The sequence below is a fragment of the Parus major genome, chromosome 1A (assembly GCF_001522545.3).
Source record: "Parus major isolate Abel chromosome 1A, Parus_major1.1, whole genome shotgun sequence".
NCBI classification, from domain to species: Eukaryota; Metazoa; Chordata; class Aves; order Passeriformes; family Paridae; genus Parus; species Parus major.
In genome coordinates, this window is record NC_031773.1 from 49,120,580 (window position 1) to 49,138,006 (window position 17,427).

At 51.3% G+C, this 17,427-nt stretch overlaps 1 protein-coding gene across 1 annotated transcript; it reads left to right on the top strand.

Moving 5' to 3' along the window:
* Positions 1 to 422: 422 nt before the first annotated feature.
* Positions 423 to 17,167, top strand: MFNG (MFNG O-fucosylpeptide 3-beta-N-acetylglucosaminyltransferase). The gene is made up of 8 exons (XM_033514634.1): positions 423 to 4,812; positions 9,415 to 9,463; positions 9,971 to 10,073; positions 10,161 to 10,314; positions 11,333 to 11,418; positions 12,684 to 12,849; positions 13,349 to 13,434; positions 14,273 to 17,167. Exons 1-8 carry the CDS (start codon positions 4,474 to 4,476, stop codon positions 14,337 to 14,339), a joined length of 1,050 nt encoding a protein of 349 aa, XP_033370525.1. The 5' UTR covers positions 423 to 4,473; the 3' UTR covers positions 14,340 to 17,167.
* Positions 17,168 to 17,427: the final 260 nt, after the last annotated feature.

Below are 17,427 nucleotides of genomic sequence, written 5' to 3' on the forward strand. Positions count from 1 at the left end.
GGGTCCCTTGAGCTTTGCATCCCTCCGTGCCCTGGTTAGTGTGAAGTGACAAGCCAGCTACTTCACCCTCCTGGGGGACAACAAGGAGACTGAGCCCAGCCATGCTGCTGGGAGAAAGGGGGACAGTGCCCCTGCAAGGTGGGGTTCTCACCCTCACACAGGGCCAAGAGTGGGTTCAGACTCTGGCAGGGGGAAGGTGGAGGCTTTGGGTAGCCACAGCAGCGCTCACTTAGGGTGCATGGTCCTGGATCCTGTTATGCAGCCACTGTTGGTTGTATCCACCCACAGGAAAGGGGTACCAGGATACATAGGTGTGGAGAGGTGGTGATTGGGGTGGTAGGTGGGCTTTCCTGAGGCATGCCAGAGGAAAATGAAGTCTGTGACGCTGGGAGGCTTGGGGCTCTTGGGGTATGAATCAGGCAGAGTCTGCTGATTCTGAGGTCAGTGGGAGAAGATGGGCAGCCAGCGCCAGTCAGGTCCTCTGACTGTCCTCCTTGCCCCTGTGGTCTGGCACTGCTGGTGCCATGCATGCACTTGTGAAGCTCTGAGCAAAGATTAACTTGCTGATCTTCACGAGTCCCCTGTGAGGTGTTATTTCAGGCTCTAAACCAGTTGCCAGTGTCTTTTATGAGGACGAGAGTGAAGGGGGGAGGAAAGAGAATGAAGATTTTAACTTGCAGTCACTAAAATGTAGAGCAAAGTCCTCTGCCCTGGAGCCATGCAGCTCTTCTCTCAGGGAAGGGGGAGCTGGCATACACAGGGCTCCAGATGAAAGCTCCCAAATGGCATCCACTCCAGGGGATGCAGCTGAGCATCCCGACACAGCCAGTCCCCTGGGAGGGTGCTTGCCCTGCAGGCAAACAAAGTGGGATTCTTGTTGAACTGATGAGAAGACAAGTCCCAAAACAAGTTCCCATTCACCCTGTCATGGATTTGGAGATTTGAATTTGCATCTTTGCTGGGGAAAAATAGCACTTGAGTATTCAGGGAAAACACTGAGTATGAGGCACTGTGACTCAGGGCGTGAAACTTCCTCCTGTCCCTGATGGCACCGGGAAACAGCCCCAGCCCTGTGGCCTGGGCTGAAGGGGGTTAAAAGCAGCCCCTCCACCTTGGGTAGTCAGGCTGTGCTCCCAGCTTAGCCCTTGCTGCCCTCCCAAAGAATCACATCCCCCAGCACTTCCCTGGGCTGTCCAACCACAGGGAAGGGGAGGCAGAGGAAGGTAGCTGGGAGGCAGGTTGGCACTGCCCAGCTAGCCAAGCAGCAGCAGCACTGCCTCCCCTGCTCCCAGGCTTCTTCCAGGCTCTCTCTTTATCCAGCTCAAAATCCAGCCTTAACTTGTTCTGGACGTGGGTGAGAAGTGAGGCAGAGGGCTCCAAGGCAAACATAAATGACCCTCTCTGCCCTGCACACCCCAGCCCACCTTCTTTTTACCTCCTGGGGGGGTGGCTGCCTGCTTGGAGCAATGAGTCACGGTTTAGGTAACAGGCACAATGCAATTAGCAGCCCTGGGCACCAATTACCTGCTGTAACAGCCTTGTGCAAACCCCTGTAAAGAGGCAGTGAGAGCAAGATTTCTCCCTCCAGGGAGGGGATGGTTGAGGTGGCGTATGTGTCACCCTGGGCAGTCACCAGCCTCGTCCACAGTGGCTCCCTGCCCCAGCAGAGGTTCCTGGCACCATGCTCTGTATGAGGGAGCTTTGAATTGTATTTGTAATGTCTTCTGGGGCCATCACTAAGGAGCTGTGCCTGTGCTTCACCTGTGCCTCCCAAATGATCTCCTAAGCCAGCTGGGAGGTGCAGCAGGATGCCTTGGAGCTATAGAAGCTTCCTTTACAGGTGCCCGAGGCTGCTGGTATGTGGCTGGAGCACTCAGGAAGGTTAATTTCTAGTTCAGGAGCATTAGCCAGCCGTGTGAGCAATCCCAGTCACACCATGTTCACATCCCTGCAGTAATGTAAGGCCTGAAGGTGAGTGACTCCCTCCATGCCCCAAATCAGTGTAAGAAAGCATCAGTATTCAAAGGGATCTAAAAATAAAACCTGCAGGGACTCTCCAAAGGGATATGGGAGATGCTCTGGAGATGTTCTTGCTTCAGGGGAAGGCAGGAGTCTTTGAGACTTAGAGAAATACAGGGGAGGAGGAAAGAGAAGTGGATTCAGTGGTTTCTTACTTAAAAAAGTAAAAAGTTGTAGCCAGGGACAGGGGCAGAGTGAGAGTGTGTCTGAGATGTGGAGAAACTAAGCACATAGGTTTAGCCCTGCATGGAGGTCTTCCTTGTGTGCCTGGGGAGTGTCTGTGGCTGGACACACGGTGGGAATGTGGAACAGAGGGACCCTGGCAGGCTGTCCTGCCCCCTTTTCTAAGGCCCCATGATCTGACACGTGCTTGGGGCAGGGTGTCCTTTTCCACATGGAGCCATTCCACGCCCCCGCCAATTCTCCTGGGCCCAAACTTATTACTTTTTATTTTTATTTTTTTTTTGGTATGCTGAGGTTGGATGCCCACAGCTTGTAGCTCCCTGAGGAGGCGCTCTGATTTCAGCAGCTTATGTAGAGCACTGCCATCCTGCTGTCCCCACGCCTGCTGCACAGGGAAGCTGAGATGGGGCTATGGGTATCATCCCCCCCATCCTGGGCTGGTTGTCTCTCTGTATTCCTCTGGCTGCTCTGCAACGTGGCCTACAGGTAGTGTGAAGGGGACTGCATGGTCACCTGCCCCATACCTAACCAGCAAAAGCATGCAGCCATCTGTGGTGCTGACCCCACAATTTCCCTTCCATCGTGGTCTTTGTCCTTGGGAGGGGCTCCCACATGTTTTGAGGGTGTCTGATACCCCTATCCCTTGCTGGCAACCAGAGGGCTGGAAGTGAAGGTGGCTCAGTGGTGAGGGTGGGGGGTGAGGAAGGAGCTGGAGGTGCCACTTTGCTGCTGTGCCTGCAGATCTCTGAGGTTTTCCAAAGAGAGAGAACATCCCTTTTCCTTGCCCAGTGGAAGCTACATCTTGGACAGCACGAAAGCCACAAGGGACAAGTTGCTGAGCTCAGCCCTGCTGCAGGAGGCGAGGACCTGGGTGGGATATAAAGTCAGCAGTGACACTGCACACCCCAGCCCCCCGTGCTCCCCCAGAAACGTTCAAGGCCAGGTTTGATGAGGTTCTGAGCAGCCTGGTCTAGTGGAAGGTGTCCCTGCCCGTGGCAGTGGGCTTGGAACTGGATTATCTTCAAAGTTACTTCCAACGCAAGTCATTCTGTGATTCTACAACTGAAAGGGAGGCAGTAGGCCCTTCCTCATGCTTGTGGTTGCTGGTGTATCTCTTCCTGTGGGTGTCACCGGTTCTGCAGCCACCTGGGCAGCAGAATGTCCTTGGACATCCTGGTGGGGATGTGAGATGGGGCAGAGGGCAGGGGTTCCAGGGCTGGAGGCCGAGGAAAAGTGACCTTCCAGAGCAGAGTGGTGGTTTAGGAGCTGGGTGTCAGAAGTGGGGTTCACAGCCCAGCTTGAGACTCTGGGGTGTGGCGGTAGGAGGGACAGCAGGGAACAACACGATCCTGCTTTGGGAAGCAAGCTGGGACGAAAAGGCAGGGGCAGCAATTCAGACCTGTGTCCATAGGAAAAGTTTGGGGCTGAGGGAATTCCTGGGGAAAAATCGTTCCCAGCAAGAACAACAGAGGACCCCGCACCTTAACTTCGCCAGAACCCACATCAGTGTCACCATCCCCTCCTCTCTCAAGAGCACCGGGACGAGCAGGGCTGCAGGGATCGGTCTGAACTGTCACAGACAAGCGGGGAAATCACTCAAGCAGCAGGTCTGTCCTCCTATATGTGCCCTTCGTCACCTTGGCGGTGTTCCGGAGCGGGGATGCCGTGCGGAGACAAAGGCCCCGTCGGAGGCAGGGCTCCCCCGTTCCCCACGCTCCCTGCCCGGGCTGGCGCCCCGCCCTGTGCCCGGAGGCGGGACCGGGGCTGGCCGGGAGCGGCGGGGAGCAGGTGCCGAGGCTGAGCCCCGTGTCTGCCGCCCTCTCCCCAGCCGCTGGGCAGCTGATGCCTGCGCTCCAGACTGCCCACCCATGGCTCTGATCTCCTCCGCCGCCCCCTCGACCCCCAGCCCGGGACACTCGGCCTCTCCGTCGGGAGCAGGGATGCTGGCTTTCCTCCTGGCAGGCTGTGCCAGCCACGTGCCGTCTCCTCGGAGTACTTTCCAGTGTCCCTGCCTCGCTGGGTCACTGAGCCCTCCGTAGTCTGTGAAAATCACAGCCCCCCTGCTTCATCGGGATCCTTCAGGTCTGCTGACTTTGGCTTCCTGGTCTTTGCCCACCCTGTTCCTTGACCACATCCTGTCCAGACCTTGCTCTTGACTAACCCTGCCCTTTCGGAGGCTTCGGGAAGAGCAGACAGCGTCACTCGGAGGCACAGGCAGAGTTTGTCCTCGTTCCGTAGGATACTGGCTGCGGTGGCATCGATTCGGGAGCCATGGGCCGCTGGCTCGTCCATGGTGTCTCCGGAGCCGCACTCTTCCTTGCCAGTGTGGCTCTCCTCTCTGTGTGGCACCGTGGGGCTCGGGAAGCAGCTCGGTACCCAGGGCTCTGGGAGGGGATGTTGGAGAAGCCAGAGCAACAGAGAGAAGGGAGCCCAGAGGGAGCCGGTGGCAGGGGGCAGAAGGACCTCAAACTCCATCCCCCGGAGGTATACAGGACTGAGGGCAGCCTGACGCTTGGGGACATTTTCATAGCTGTGAAGACAACCAAGAGGTTTCACCAGAGCAGGATGGAGCTGCTCCTGGACACGTGGATATCCCAGGTCAGCGAACAGGTGAGTGTGTGGGTTCTGACTAGAGAGAAGGTGTTAGTAAAGGGGAAAGGATGGGGTGTCAGGGCAAGGGGATAAAATCCAGAGGAGGGAGGCTGGGCACTGTAGTGCCCCTCAGTACTTTGCCTCATTTTCTCCGTTTCTCACTTCATGTTCAGAGGGAGATGCTACCCAGCAAAATGTTTCAACAGTAGCTGCTTCATGTGACAGGCTGGTGAAGACGCCGTGTCAGACTGAGTGCACAGACCATCCTGTGTCTGTATGAAATGCATTTCCACCTCCTAGTGCCATGAGTTTGTTGGGTTTGGAGCTGACAGGCTCCCCTGGCCCTTTGTCAGGATGCCTACACTGTGCCTGGACACCCATTGCCCTGGAAAGGTGCAGTGCAGTGGGCAAGAGAACAAGGCAGGCAGGCTCCTGGAGGACCTCCTGTAGTTAGCCCTGCTCAACCCCCAGCACCATCAGCACAATCCATACTTTCCATTCTTGGGCAGGCGCTTTCATGTGCATGATCTTGAGGTGATGTGGGTGTGCTTTCCATTTTTTTATTTTTTTTTTTTAACTGGGGCCCAATGTTTCCATCCTTTGCTAGAACTGTTTGGAGAGTTTCCTTCCTGCTAGAGAAACTGATGTGGGGCACCACATCAGTGGTGCTGTGCAAACTGGTGGGCAGGAGTACTCCCCAGAGCTCCGGTGCTTTCCTCCCTCCCTCCCTCGCAGAGCTGCTCCTCAAGAAAGAAGAAATCCTGTGGCTGCCCTGAGGGGTGGGTTTTTTTTGCCTCTGCCTGTGTGTGATGGGTGCCTATAAGGCAAATTCAGGCCCCAGCGAGGAAGGGGGACGGGGGCGGAGGTGCTGGGTAGGAGAGTGCCTGAAGCAATGCAGAGTTTTCTGGGTAAGGGTGGTTTTCCATTTCATGGTGCTGCAACTGTCTGGTCTGCTGCGGTCGTCACAGGAAGCCGTGTCCTATTTTGAGCACGCTTCCTCTCCTGGCTGCGTGTCCCTCTCACCATCTCAGATGCCCTTCTTCCTCCTCCAGATGCACTTCTCCTCTCTGGCCTGCTCCAGCCCAGCAGCTCCTTGGAGAGGCCAAACCCAACTGCATGGCTGCACTGGCATTAGGATATTGCTCCTGGGGCCTTCCCAGTGGGTTTTGAAGGAGCAATTCGGCTGTCCCTCCTTTGTTTGATAAATCAGTGCCTGGCCATTCTGCTGATGACAGGAATTAGATACTAGCTCCCCAGATTCATCTGATCCCCTCTGGCATGCAAGTGATGTCCAAACCTTGGAAGAGGTGTTGAATTTCCCATGCAGCTGCCAGCCTCTGGAAAACTACACAGACTGAGCAGGAATGAAGGAAGGAAGGGGTAGAATGGGAGTGTCACTCATTTTTAAACGGAGCTTTTTCAGTGTTATCAATTTTTGTTGCAAGCTCAGTATTTTCCTCCTTCCTCCTCATTTTTTGTTGTTTTTCTTCTGCTTTTTATATGAAATGGCTTTGAGGGAAGTGGAGTAGGAGCAGAAAGGGAGATAAAGAGAAGTACGTAAAAATCAAAACCTTTTTTTTTAATATATTCCTGCTTAAGGGTTTTTTAAGTTTACAGGAAAGGGTTAGTTTTAGAAAATTTGACAATATAGAGAACCTTGCTTAGCAAAAAAAGGACAGCTTTCAATTTGCAAAGAACATTTAATTGTTGTGGGGAAAGGAATACTGCACCAGACCTCCTATTAGTGAGTCCTTATGGAGAGACACAGGCTTTAGGAGCCAGTCCTGGAGAAATTCAGGTCTCAGAAGTCCTGATGTGCAGACGCTGCTTTCTCCTAGGGCTGATCCAGCAACTTACGTCTCACTTGCCCTTAATCATGGCTGGAGACCAATTCAGTGAGTCTTTCTCCACCAGTAGCCAGCAGGGAAATTTTAGCAGCTGGCTGTGTTGCTGATGCCAAGCCTGGCTTCAGAGCTGGAGAACTGCATGGTTTCCTCCTGGAAGAAGCAACCCAGACCTCCCAGGTCAGGCTTAGGTGACTGTAACAGGAGGCAGGAACAGCTGTGGTTTTGATGGCAAGGACAGACTGTATGGGAGCTGAATTAAAAATCCTCTGTTTGGGTAGAAAATAAGAGAGGGAGAGATTGTCTCTGCAAATGCTCTGTTTAATCTGAAATCATGCAGTTGGTGAGAGATGGGGAAGTGGGAGATGGGCACTCTTTGCTGGACCATGCTCTGCCTCTTGAGAACTGATCCATGACAAACTTCCCACTGGAGATTGATGTGAAAGTCATTTTAGTGAAAGGCCTTTTCCTCAGCAAAAGCTTAATCTAAATAGAAGTGGGGGTTCTGATGACTGTTTAGCTGGGTGGAATCCTGGAGTGACTTACACTCCTGGCCCCAGTAGTTTTGACGGAGATAAGTCCAGCTTTCTGTGGTTTGGTAACATGAACTATTTCTAGCACTTCCCCTCCTTTTGGAAGTCCACACACCCAGCCAGTTGAAATAAAACCTTTGAATGGCCCATCCTGAACTTGATCTCAGATTTTCAGTGATATGAACGCACCACAGATTTTGAATCTGTTTTCTGTGCAGGAGACAACAGTAATCCTGCTGATGTGTTTGCATTTTGGAGAGGGTTTCTTCATAGAAAAGGGGTTCCCTGGGAACCTAGGCAATGAACATGGCCCTGGATTGTCAGGTTCCACGTCTTTATTCCCTTTTCCTAGATTTTTATTGCTAGGCTATTTCCCCAGTTTGGGCTGAGGAGGTCCCAAAGTCTAGTGTTCATCCATTGCCTGAGCTCTAATGTTCATGAAGAGTTGCCAGGAAAAGCTGCTTGACACAGTGGCTCCCTATCACTGCTGGCACTGCTGTCCAGCAGACATCCTTTCCTACACAGCCATCTTTCCCACTCCAGAATGGAGGGATACTTTCTGTGCTTTGTCTCTGGCAGCAACTGCTGTTCCAGGTTTCCCACCCTCAGGGTTGTGAGGGATGGAGAGACGAGCATGGAGGCAGCTGCCTGTGCTATTGTGATTTTCTTTTGCATTTCTCGAGCACAGCCAGGTGTGCCATAGAGATCAGAGTTGGAAAGTGCCAGAAAAATCATACTTGCCTAGTCCCCACACTCATATTTCCCATTTTCCAGTTATTTTGGACAGTCTGGTGTTGCCTGTGGTGATGGTGTACTTTTATTCTTGGGTTCCACAGAAACGTGTTGGATGTCTGCAAAAAAAAACAAAACATTTCCCATCTTGCATCAAGAGAAAACTGGGAACCTCAGAATATTTTTACAAGAAAATTTGGAAAAGATGCAGATTGCTATTTTAAGCCAATCAAATGAGATGTTTGTTAGACACGTGGTATCTAGTTGGTTTTATATCTGTGAGCAAGTAATTTCCAGTAACAATATTTCTTGGGGTTTTTTTTGTTTGTTTTTTTTTTTTAATGAAAATGTCAGAAACTTTCAACAGTTTCAGATTTTGTTTTTCTTAAGATGAAAACATTTGCCAGAGTGGAAATTTCTAACTCTGACGTGCTGGCAAGAGAAATCCCATGCTGCTGACAGTCCCTGCCTTGCCTGAAGGTTGTGATATGGTCCCCTGACCCAGAGCAGTTCCTTTACCTGAAGACTTAGTTAATTGCTTCTTGAAAGTGGTTTTAACTAAGTGACTTTACTGGTGGGGCGGGGTAGGAATGTGTGCATGCTCCATTGCTGCAGCTCAGCTCTTGGAGGGTAATTCATCAAGCGCTGTAGCTCATCCATCTGAGATCACAAAACCATCCTGCTGTCTCTGCTTGGGCCAGGTGATCTCTGAGGGGCCTTCATTGCCTTATTTTCACGTACACAGCTTTTCTCCTGCTGTGTCCTCTAGATAGGGATCCATCTCCCAAATGCTGAGTGGGTGTGGGGAGATGTAGACTCGTGTCTCCCTGCCAGAGCCTTTGGGGAGCAGTGCTGGCTGCTGGAGCTGTTGTCTGCCTGCCTTGTTCCCTTTGTGCCTGTGCAGGTGCTGTGTTTAACCAGCCTGTGGGCAGCTGGTGGGGAGACTGTTTATGGCTCGCGACTCCTTTTTCATTTCATGAAAGCTCATTTTCTGCTTGAGGAAAGCTTTTCTCCACCAGCCCTGATCCTCGCCTGGCTCTGAAGAGGGGGAGATGTGCCACATAATGGCAGCAAGGGGGATTAGAGGAGCCTGAGAGTGGAGCAAGAGGAGGAGGTGGGGGCAGAAAGTGGCAGGGGGCTGTGCACACTTCACACACAAGCAGATGTTCTTTTAACCCAAGCATCATTTAACCACAATGCTTTAATTTTTCTACCACTGACACCAGTTCCAGGGCTTCCTCGCCCCCTCGCTCAGCGTAGTGGGACCCCTGTTCCCAAGGCAGTGGGGTGGGGGGGGAAATGAAGCCACACAAGCACTGATGGTTGTGCCCTGCAGGAGTGGGGAGCACAGCCATCCTTCTGATCATCTGCTGCCTGGGAGTGGGTACAGCAGCAGAGGATGGAGTGGGGTAACCATGTCAAGTGTGTCCAGCTGTGAGAGGAAGAGGTGGGCAGCCAGGAACAGTACCAGCTCCATCCCTGACAGCCATCTCTTCTCCTTGTTTCCCCAGACCTACATCTTCACTGATGAAGAAGACAGTGCCTTGAAAAGCAGAATGGGTAATGACCTGTCCTATGACACCACCTTTCTACTCCACCTTCAGCCACTGATCTGCCCTGGCCTTGAGAGGGGTCTGGTGTGAGGGCTGGCTGTCCTGCCCCAGCAGTGCCCATCAAAACACACCCCTTACCATGTTTCCTGTGGTGATGGTGATTTGGAGTAGTGGCTTAACCCAGGGCATGCAGCTGACTGGAGGAAGAGTGCTCTCTGCTTTAAAGCATCCATGGGCAGAAGCAGCACATGACAGAGCCCCTCAACCTCTGCAACATGGTTGGCAAGGTGGAAGTGTGGATGGCAGGCTTCCTAGTCTTGGCCAAGTTGCTTGGCTTTGTCCAGGTTTCATCCTCTGGTAGGGGGAGGAGTGGAACCCATGTTGCCATGGGCTTGGATGCCTTTTGGGGGGCCGTGAGGAGACTGTCTGTGAACAAACCCCTTCCCTCCTGCCCAGATGTCCTCCCTGTGACCGTGCAAAGTGGGCTGGCTCTGAGCTTTCCCTCCTCTGGCAGGTGGCCATGTGATCTTCACCAACTGCTCTGCCGAGCACAGCCACCTGGCCCTGTCCTGCAAGATGGCTGCAGAGTTCGACGCCTTCCTGGCCAGCGGCCTGAGGTGAGGCAGGGCTGCCGTGGGGGGACCCCTGAGAGCAAGAGGCACCCTCCTCACCACGAACTTCTTGTGTCTTCCTGTCTGCCCCAGCTGGTTTTGCCACTTGGATGATGACAACTACCTGAACCCTCGGGCGCTCCTGAAGCTCTTGTCCTCCTACACGGAGACGTGGGATGTTTACCTGGGCAAACCCAGCCTGAACCGACCCATCTGGGCCTCTGAAACGCTGCCAAACAACCAGACGGTACGACCCATGGTGGTGGTGCAGGGGCAGTGGGTTGTTTTGGTGCTCTGGCTCACATTTGTCATGGCTTAACCCCACCAGCAGCCAAGCCCCATGCAGCCACTCGCTCACTCCCCCACCAGAGGGAGTGGGCAAAAGGTAGAAAACCTGGTTTAAGATAAAGAAAGGGAAAGCAAAAGCCATGTAAGCAAGCAAAGTAAAACAAGGAATTGAATCACTGCTTCCCATGGGCAAGCAGGTGTTTAGCCACCTCCAGAGGCCCATTACACATCGTGGTGACTTGGGAAGACGAACACCATCACTCCAAATGTTCCCCCCTTCCTGCTGCTCCCCACTCTTTATATATATACTAAGCATGGTGTCATATGGGCTGGAAAATCCCTTTGGTCAGTTGGGGTCACCAGTCCCAGCAGTGTTTCTTCCCAGCCTCCCCTGCATCCCCAGTTTCCTCACCAGTGGGTCAGTACGAAAAGCAGAAAAGGCTCTGTGTAAACCCTGCTTAGCAATAGCAAAAACATCTCTGTATCGTCAACTCTGTGTTCAGCACAAATCCAAAACACAGCCCCACACCAGCCACTGTGAAGAAAGTTAACTCTACCCACCCTGGCCAAAACCAGCACAGTATTGCAAGGAGAGCCAGGTCCCAGGAGCAATGGCAACAGCTGAAAACTTGCCATCTTGTCTGAACATGGCTGTAGGTTTTAGACTAAGTTTGATCATCCAAGGGGCAATCCCACATTGCTGCTCTGCCTTTGGGTACTTGCCTGACAGGACATAAGCCTGCCCTAGGCACCCCAACTGTTGCTGCCAGCAGGAGCAACTGGCTGTTCCAGTTATGAGGAAGTGAAAATCCATGCTGTACTGCCAGCAAGTCCTTCTGGGCAGCAGTCAGGGGGCTGGGGTGACAATAGGGCTGTGTTTGTCCTGACATCAAGGCCGCGTTTCCAGCATTCCCACCTCTGGGAGTATGGTACTGTCTGAGCCTCTGCCACTGATTTCCTCTGGTGTTTCTCTCCAGAAACCCGTGCACTTCTGGTTTGCCACGGGAGGGGCTGGGTTCTGCATCAGCCGTGAGCTGGCAAGGAAGATGGTGCCCTGGGCCAGGTGAGCTGGGGAGTGTGGGAGCCTTTGGGGATGAGCAACATGCACATTAATTCCTGGCCATGTCAGACCTAGATTTGTGCCTGTGGTGTTTGCAGAGGTGCAGAGTGCCACATGCTGCACGTCTGCAAGATGTGAGACTGGAGGAAGGATGTAGTGGCTGGGTCTGCCAACTGATTGAAAACTGGCAAGAGCAGGCACATCAGGAAACAAGGTCACAGGATGATGCATGCCTCTGTCCCCATCTCCTTAAGGCTCTTGCTTACTCCCCACACTCCTTCCCATCCCTTTCAGCTTCAAATGACTCTTTTCCCATCTGCCTATCTCACCTCCCCTTCATCAGTCTCTCCAGCTTTCTGTACCTCCCTCCTGAGCTCATTTTCTGTTCCCTCACCCCACACCCTCTTTGGCTTCAGGTGTCCACTGTCATTTCCTCAGCCTGATGCATGGAAACAGAGTTAGGTCCCAAGGTCGTGTTATCCTAGCCTAGAACAGGATGATGTATTCCATGATGCCCTAGCTTATACACAGGCATGTACACTGGTAGCCATTGGCTGTGCCAGCCTTAACCAGATCTGAGCATACCCAGAAGGACAGATCTGGTCCACACCAGCTGGCTGCTTTAGCCAAAGCCCATGAAATGTGTTTTATGGTAGACCCACTCAAGAGGATGATCTGTGATCTAGGGTAAAGTGAAAGTGACACAGGTAGACAATGCTTAACCTGGCATAAAGTCTGCCATTACTGTTTCTAAAATGCTTAAAACACTTTTAAGTTTGCTGGGGGTTGTTGTAGTAGACAGTGTTTCACACTGTGTAAATTCCAATTCCAGAAGCCTTAAAATTTGGTTTAGCCTGTCATCAAAAAGTGGCCAAGTATGTGGTGTTACATTACAGTAGATGGCTTATCCAAGCTGCATGTCCTGTTATTTCTTCCCCCTGGACCTGGCCACATGCTCCCACTGTGTCTCTTGTCTGACTGACCCCCCTCCCAGGGGTGCAGTGCACTTCACCAAACACGTGGAGAAATGCCTCAGTGAAGCTGAGTCTGTCAGCATCAGTTTACCAAGAACTTGGATTAGGTATCAGGGACAGCATGGCTGGGAATGCTGAAAGAGCAAACCCATTCCTAAGTATTTGCAGGTGGAACTTGGGGATTTTGTGCCTAGTTACAGGATTTACCCTGGTTTTCAGTAATCTCCTGCCCAAATGGATGCCCACATCTGCCCCTACCCTTTTCCTAACCTGTGCAGCCCTACTCTCTTCCAGTGGCAGGAACTTCCTGAGCACTTCTGAGCTCATCCGCCTGCCGGATGACTGCACCGTGGGTTACATCATCGAGTGCAAAGTCGGTGGGCAGCTGATTCCCAATACACTCTTCCACTCCCACCTGGAGAACCTGCAGCTCATCCCCACCTCTCAGCTCGTGCAGCAGGTGAGGAGGGGAAAGGAAGCAAGAGGGAGGTGTGTGAGGAAGGAGAGGTGGAGGGGAGCTTACAGGCACCTTGTTGCACTGATGTGCATTGAATCAATCATCCATTCTTCCGGGCAGGCTTTCCTGACAAATGCTTCTTTGAAATAAGGAGCAGATGTTGCCTGCAGCACAGTTGGCAGTCACGGTGCCCTGGGATCAATGGTGGGGGAGCACTGTATGGGGAGTGATGGGAGGATTGAGGGCATCCCTGGGAGAATGTGGTACAAGGACAAGCAGAAATGATGATTGGAAAAGGGCCTTTGACATGGCACTGTGTATGCCTTGCAAAGGATTAGTAGGGTGGACCATCATGGGAAGAAGGAAGAGGGAAGAGATGTGGAAGATAGAGGCTAAGCCAGCAGAGAAAGAGCTAGAATGGGAGTTTTTGTCATCCACAGCAAATTCCTGGCTTCTGAACTCATCTCATTCTCTCTACTCCTTTCTCACCACTACTTTGTAGGTCACCCTCAGCTATGGTGTGTTTGAGAACAAACTCAATGTCATTGAGCTCAGCGGCCCCTTCTCGCCCCAGGAGGATCCCTCAAGGTATGGGGCATGAGTGCTGTGGGTGTTGCTGCTGTGTGAGCCCTCAGACAACAGGCTGGGAGGGGGAGGCAGCCCAACGGGGTGCAGGAGGGCTGCAGGGAGGGACAGAAACCTTACAGCCCCATGCCTTGTTGGGTGAGGGGCACCCCAGCATTAATCTGTTTGTGAACACTTACAAACTTTGCAAACCTTTTTGGGTGAGTGGGAAGAAATGAAGCATTCAAAACATTTTATTTGGACAATGCCTAAGCCAAAAGTATTGCTGTTTATTTCCCATTTTGAGGCTGAACAAGCTAACCTTTTACCTCAGGGACAGGAACAGAAATGGTCTTTTAAACTCAGGAAAGGAAATTCTGCTTGTTTTTTCATTTTATGCTTTGCTGAGAAAACTGAAGGGAAAAAAGAAAAAGGTTCACTTCAGGCTGACTGCAAACAAAACTGTTCTTTGATTTACCTTCTTCTCTTTGAGTGAACAAACCTAAAGTTGTTATTTGCAGAGCATGAGTAGGAAGATCCTGGCTGGAGATGGCAGGGGTGGGAAGCAGCTAGGTGATGAAAAGAGCATCAAGAGAACCATGTAGCAGGGGCTGGTGCAGTGCTCATCTCCCTGATTAGGGTGAGCTGTGGGCTTGGGCTCCATGGGCTAGAGCTGGATTTGGGTATCAGAGGGAGGCTTTGCTGAGAAAAGACATTTTAGGGTGAACAGCCAGTCCTGAGCTCTGTGGTGCAGGGTGGGCGCCTGATGTGGAATGGGGGTGTGAGGGAGAGGTCTTCATCTTCCAGCTGTGTGCTGGTGTAAAAACTGTCCTCTGACCTTACTTTGCTTTTTCCCCAGCAGGTTTCGATCCCTCCACTGCCACCTCTACCCCAACACATCCTGGTGCCTGCAGGCTGTTGGCTGGTGATGCCTGAGCCCCAGCTACAGCAGATCCAGGTGACACTCTGGAGGGAGTGGGAGACTGAAGAAGCTTGGTGCTCCCAATTTCACCTTCGCTGTGGTGGTTTTGGGGCTTTCTTGTGCCTTGCTCAGTACCGGTGACACAGGACAAGAGACAAGGTCTGATCCAAAGATGGCTAAGATGGGCTGGACACATGAATGAGCTTCTCAGCTGTGCTGGGCTGTGTGCAAGGGATGGCAGCAGTGTGCCTTCTGAGCACATCGAGGATCAGACAGTGACTGCTGGCCACCTGGGTAGAGATGAGGACTTGCTGCTGCTGCTCTGTGCCCTGGCTGGCAGTCTTGCTGGATTGGAAGGGCCCTGTGTGTTTATACCTGGTGTATATATATATGTGTGTGTATACCAGCTCCTGGTGGGTGGCAGCACGTCATGGCTCCAGACTCTTTGAGCAGGGCCTCTTCCTCCATATCCATGCTTTCCCTACTGCCCACACTTGCAGCCACAGACCTGCTGAGTCTCTGCATAGTCAAAGTCTATAGAAATGGAAAATGTGACCATTTCTGTCTGAATGAATCCTGGAGGAGCATAGTCCTTGCTCAACAGAGGGGAGATGGGCAGGAAGTACGAAGAATTAGGAATTCCCAGCTCTGTTGGAACAAAAGGGAGGGCGTGGGGTAAGGGAGCCAGGAGGAAACTGAGTGAGATGGGGATGGTTCCCGCATTGAATGTTGAGGGTTCGATCTTGTATGGTGCTGCATTATTCCTCTCCTTTTACCTTCTTGATGTGGGGTCAGGATAATCTCTTGCTCTAATTACCAACCTGTCGTCTGAGATTAGACTCCAGCTCCTATCTGTGAGAAGAGACATAAAGGATTAGAACTGCCTGAAAGAGAGGAGAAAGGAAGAGATGGAGAAGGAGCGCTTAGGAGCGGATTAGAGGTTACAGCTTTATAATCTTTTCTGTCCCCAACCAAAAAAATTGAGTCACGAAGGAATGGAGACAGCAAGGCAAAGAGCTTTTTATCTCTGTGGGTCTTTCCTCCAGATGCTAATTGCGGCTTTCTGCCTTCCTGCTCTCCCTGCTGAGCGCAACAGGGGGAAGGAGCGGACCCAAACAGGCTACAAGGTTTCTGGCATGTCTGTGAAGGGTTCTTTTCTCAATACAGTGCCCAGAGTGAAAGCTGGGCAATGGTCCTTGCTGGGGAATGAACTTTGGCATCATTTTGTCCTTGTACCCACAGTTAAGTGGCTGGGGGAGGGTTTTTCAGGAAAAGCTGGAAGGCAAAAGAGGCTGTTTTAAATGGCAGGTGGTGCCACAAACAGGTATTTTTCTTGAAAGAGCATTTCAAAACAGACTGCTGGGATCTGTGAGAGATCCTGTAATCTCCAGATGAAAGGACAAATGCCCTTTCTCTAAAGAGCTGCTCAGCTTTGATGCTGCTGATGTGACTAAGCCTGCTGCTGGTGGGCTGGAAGAGCCAAAGGGGACTGTCAGTGTGGCTTTGCTGTTTTGAAAACTGGCCACTTTGTCACCTCCTTCCACCCCCAAGCACCAGCATCTCCTACACAGCGCACACAAAGTTTAAAGGAAAGGCGTCAGAAAGACCTTCCACCTCTGCAAAGGGGGAATCTAGAAAGGAACAAGCACTTTAATTTCTGGAAAAAAACAGAAGGCAGGAGCCTGTAGAGCTGTTTTTCAACCTGGTCATTCTTACTGGCATTTAGTCAGCTTGTGTAGCAGCACACATCCTTGCTTTCTTCTGTTGCACAACAGGCCTTTGAAGTAGAAGCTCATCCTGAGCAGGCACAGGAGCGAGCTGATGCCAGTGACCATTCCTTGAGTTGTGGAAAGCCCTTGGCTCACGTGGCTATGCCAGCCAAGAATCTACATGGCACAAAACAGAGACACAGCTGTTGGAAGAGAGTTGCAGCACCAAAAAGTCCTGCCCCACAGTGGCTGGGCTTGAACGCAGCCAGAAGATGAAATACAGTTTTGTGAGAAAGAATGAGTTTTCAAGAGAAACCTACACTACGTGGATATATCATTTTTCCCTATTCATCTTTTCAGCTGATGTTAATGGAGACTTTGAGCTAAAAAGCTGGTCCTGTCTGTAGATGTCCTGGTGACAATCAGAGCAAAATGCAATTCATGTGAGGAAACTGGTACAGCAGCTTCACTTCCCTGGGGTAAAAGCAAAGCAGAGAAACTGAAAGCTTGCTTTGGATCCTGGATTCAGTTGGTCTGAATTGACCTGGTGCATTTTGCACAGCTGAAGATCAGATGTTTAATGGGTTGAATCCTTGAGTGGCTGTATGGGGACCTGTTTAAGACTGGGTTTCATTGCTGGAGCAGTTAAGTGCCACTTTTGTGGAAAATGTCTTGTCTCATAAGGAAACAGAACAGATGAGAAGATGTCTGGGGCAGGGCAGCTCTTGGGCCGTAGAGAAATGAATGACAGAAAAGTCCTGCTATGCCTGTGACGACAGTACTCTGGAAAGAAAATAGCTTCTGAGTCGACAAAAGAAACCAGGTTTTCTCTAAGAACAGAGAGACAGCTTAATGGGACGTTCACCACATGAAATCTGATCAACGCTAAAACATGAGTTAAAATTAGTTTCAGGAATGGTTCCTGCCCCTGGGGCTTGCTGTCAGATGTTGTGGTTTTACAATCTCATTTTCCTAGTTTATTAAAATGTTTAGCTGCTTGGGAAAATGAGAAACAATCTCATGTGAAACTTTTCAGGGGCTGTCTTTTTTTATTCTCTTTCTCTTGATGTAACAAACATTTTGGAAAGGTTCCGCTGGGTCTATTAAATTTGTATTTTCTCTTTTTTTTTTTTTTTTTTTTTACCTTTCTCTAGCTCACACTTCCTTTTCTCATTGCAGGGGAAAAAGGGGAAAAAAAAAAAAAAAAAGCCCTCTCCCAAGAATAAAAAGGAATGGAGACATGGTCTTTATATTTTACTGGGAAAAATGGGGTCAAAGTCAAGGGTGTTGGCATGACCCTGCTGTTGTACAACATTAAGTGCAGTTCAAGGTTTCAAATACAGACACCTCTGCCTGCCCAACGCCATAGCAACCACCACTATTAAT

What these genes read in the sequence shown, in the direction of transcription:
- MFNG (XM_033514634.1), top strand. Translation starts at nt 4,474, where the DNA reads ATGGGCCGCTGGCTCGTCCATGGTGTCTCCGGAGCCGCACTCTTCCTT. An exon ending in CGCTGCCAAACAACCAGACG is followed by an intron (nt 10,315 to 11,332) that starts GTACGACCCATG and finishes GTTTCTCTCCAG; the next exon opens with AAACCCGTGCACTTCTGGTT. An exon ending in CCCCAGGAGGATCCCTCAAG is followed by an intron (nt 13,435 to 14,272) that starts GTATGGGGCATG and finishes TTTCCCCAGCAG; the next exon opens with GTTTCGATCCCTCCACTGCC.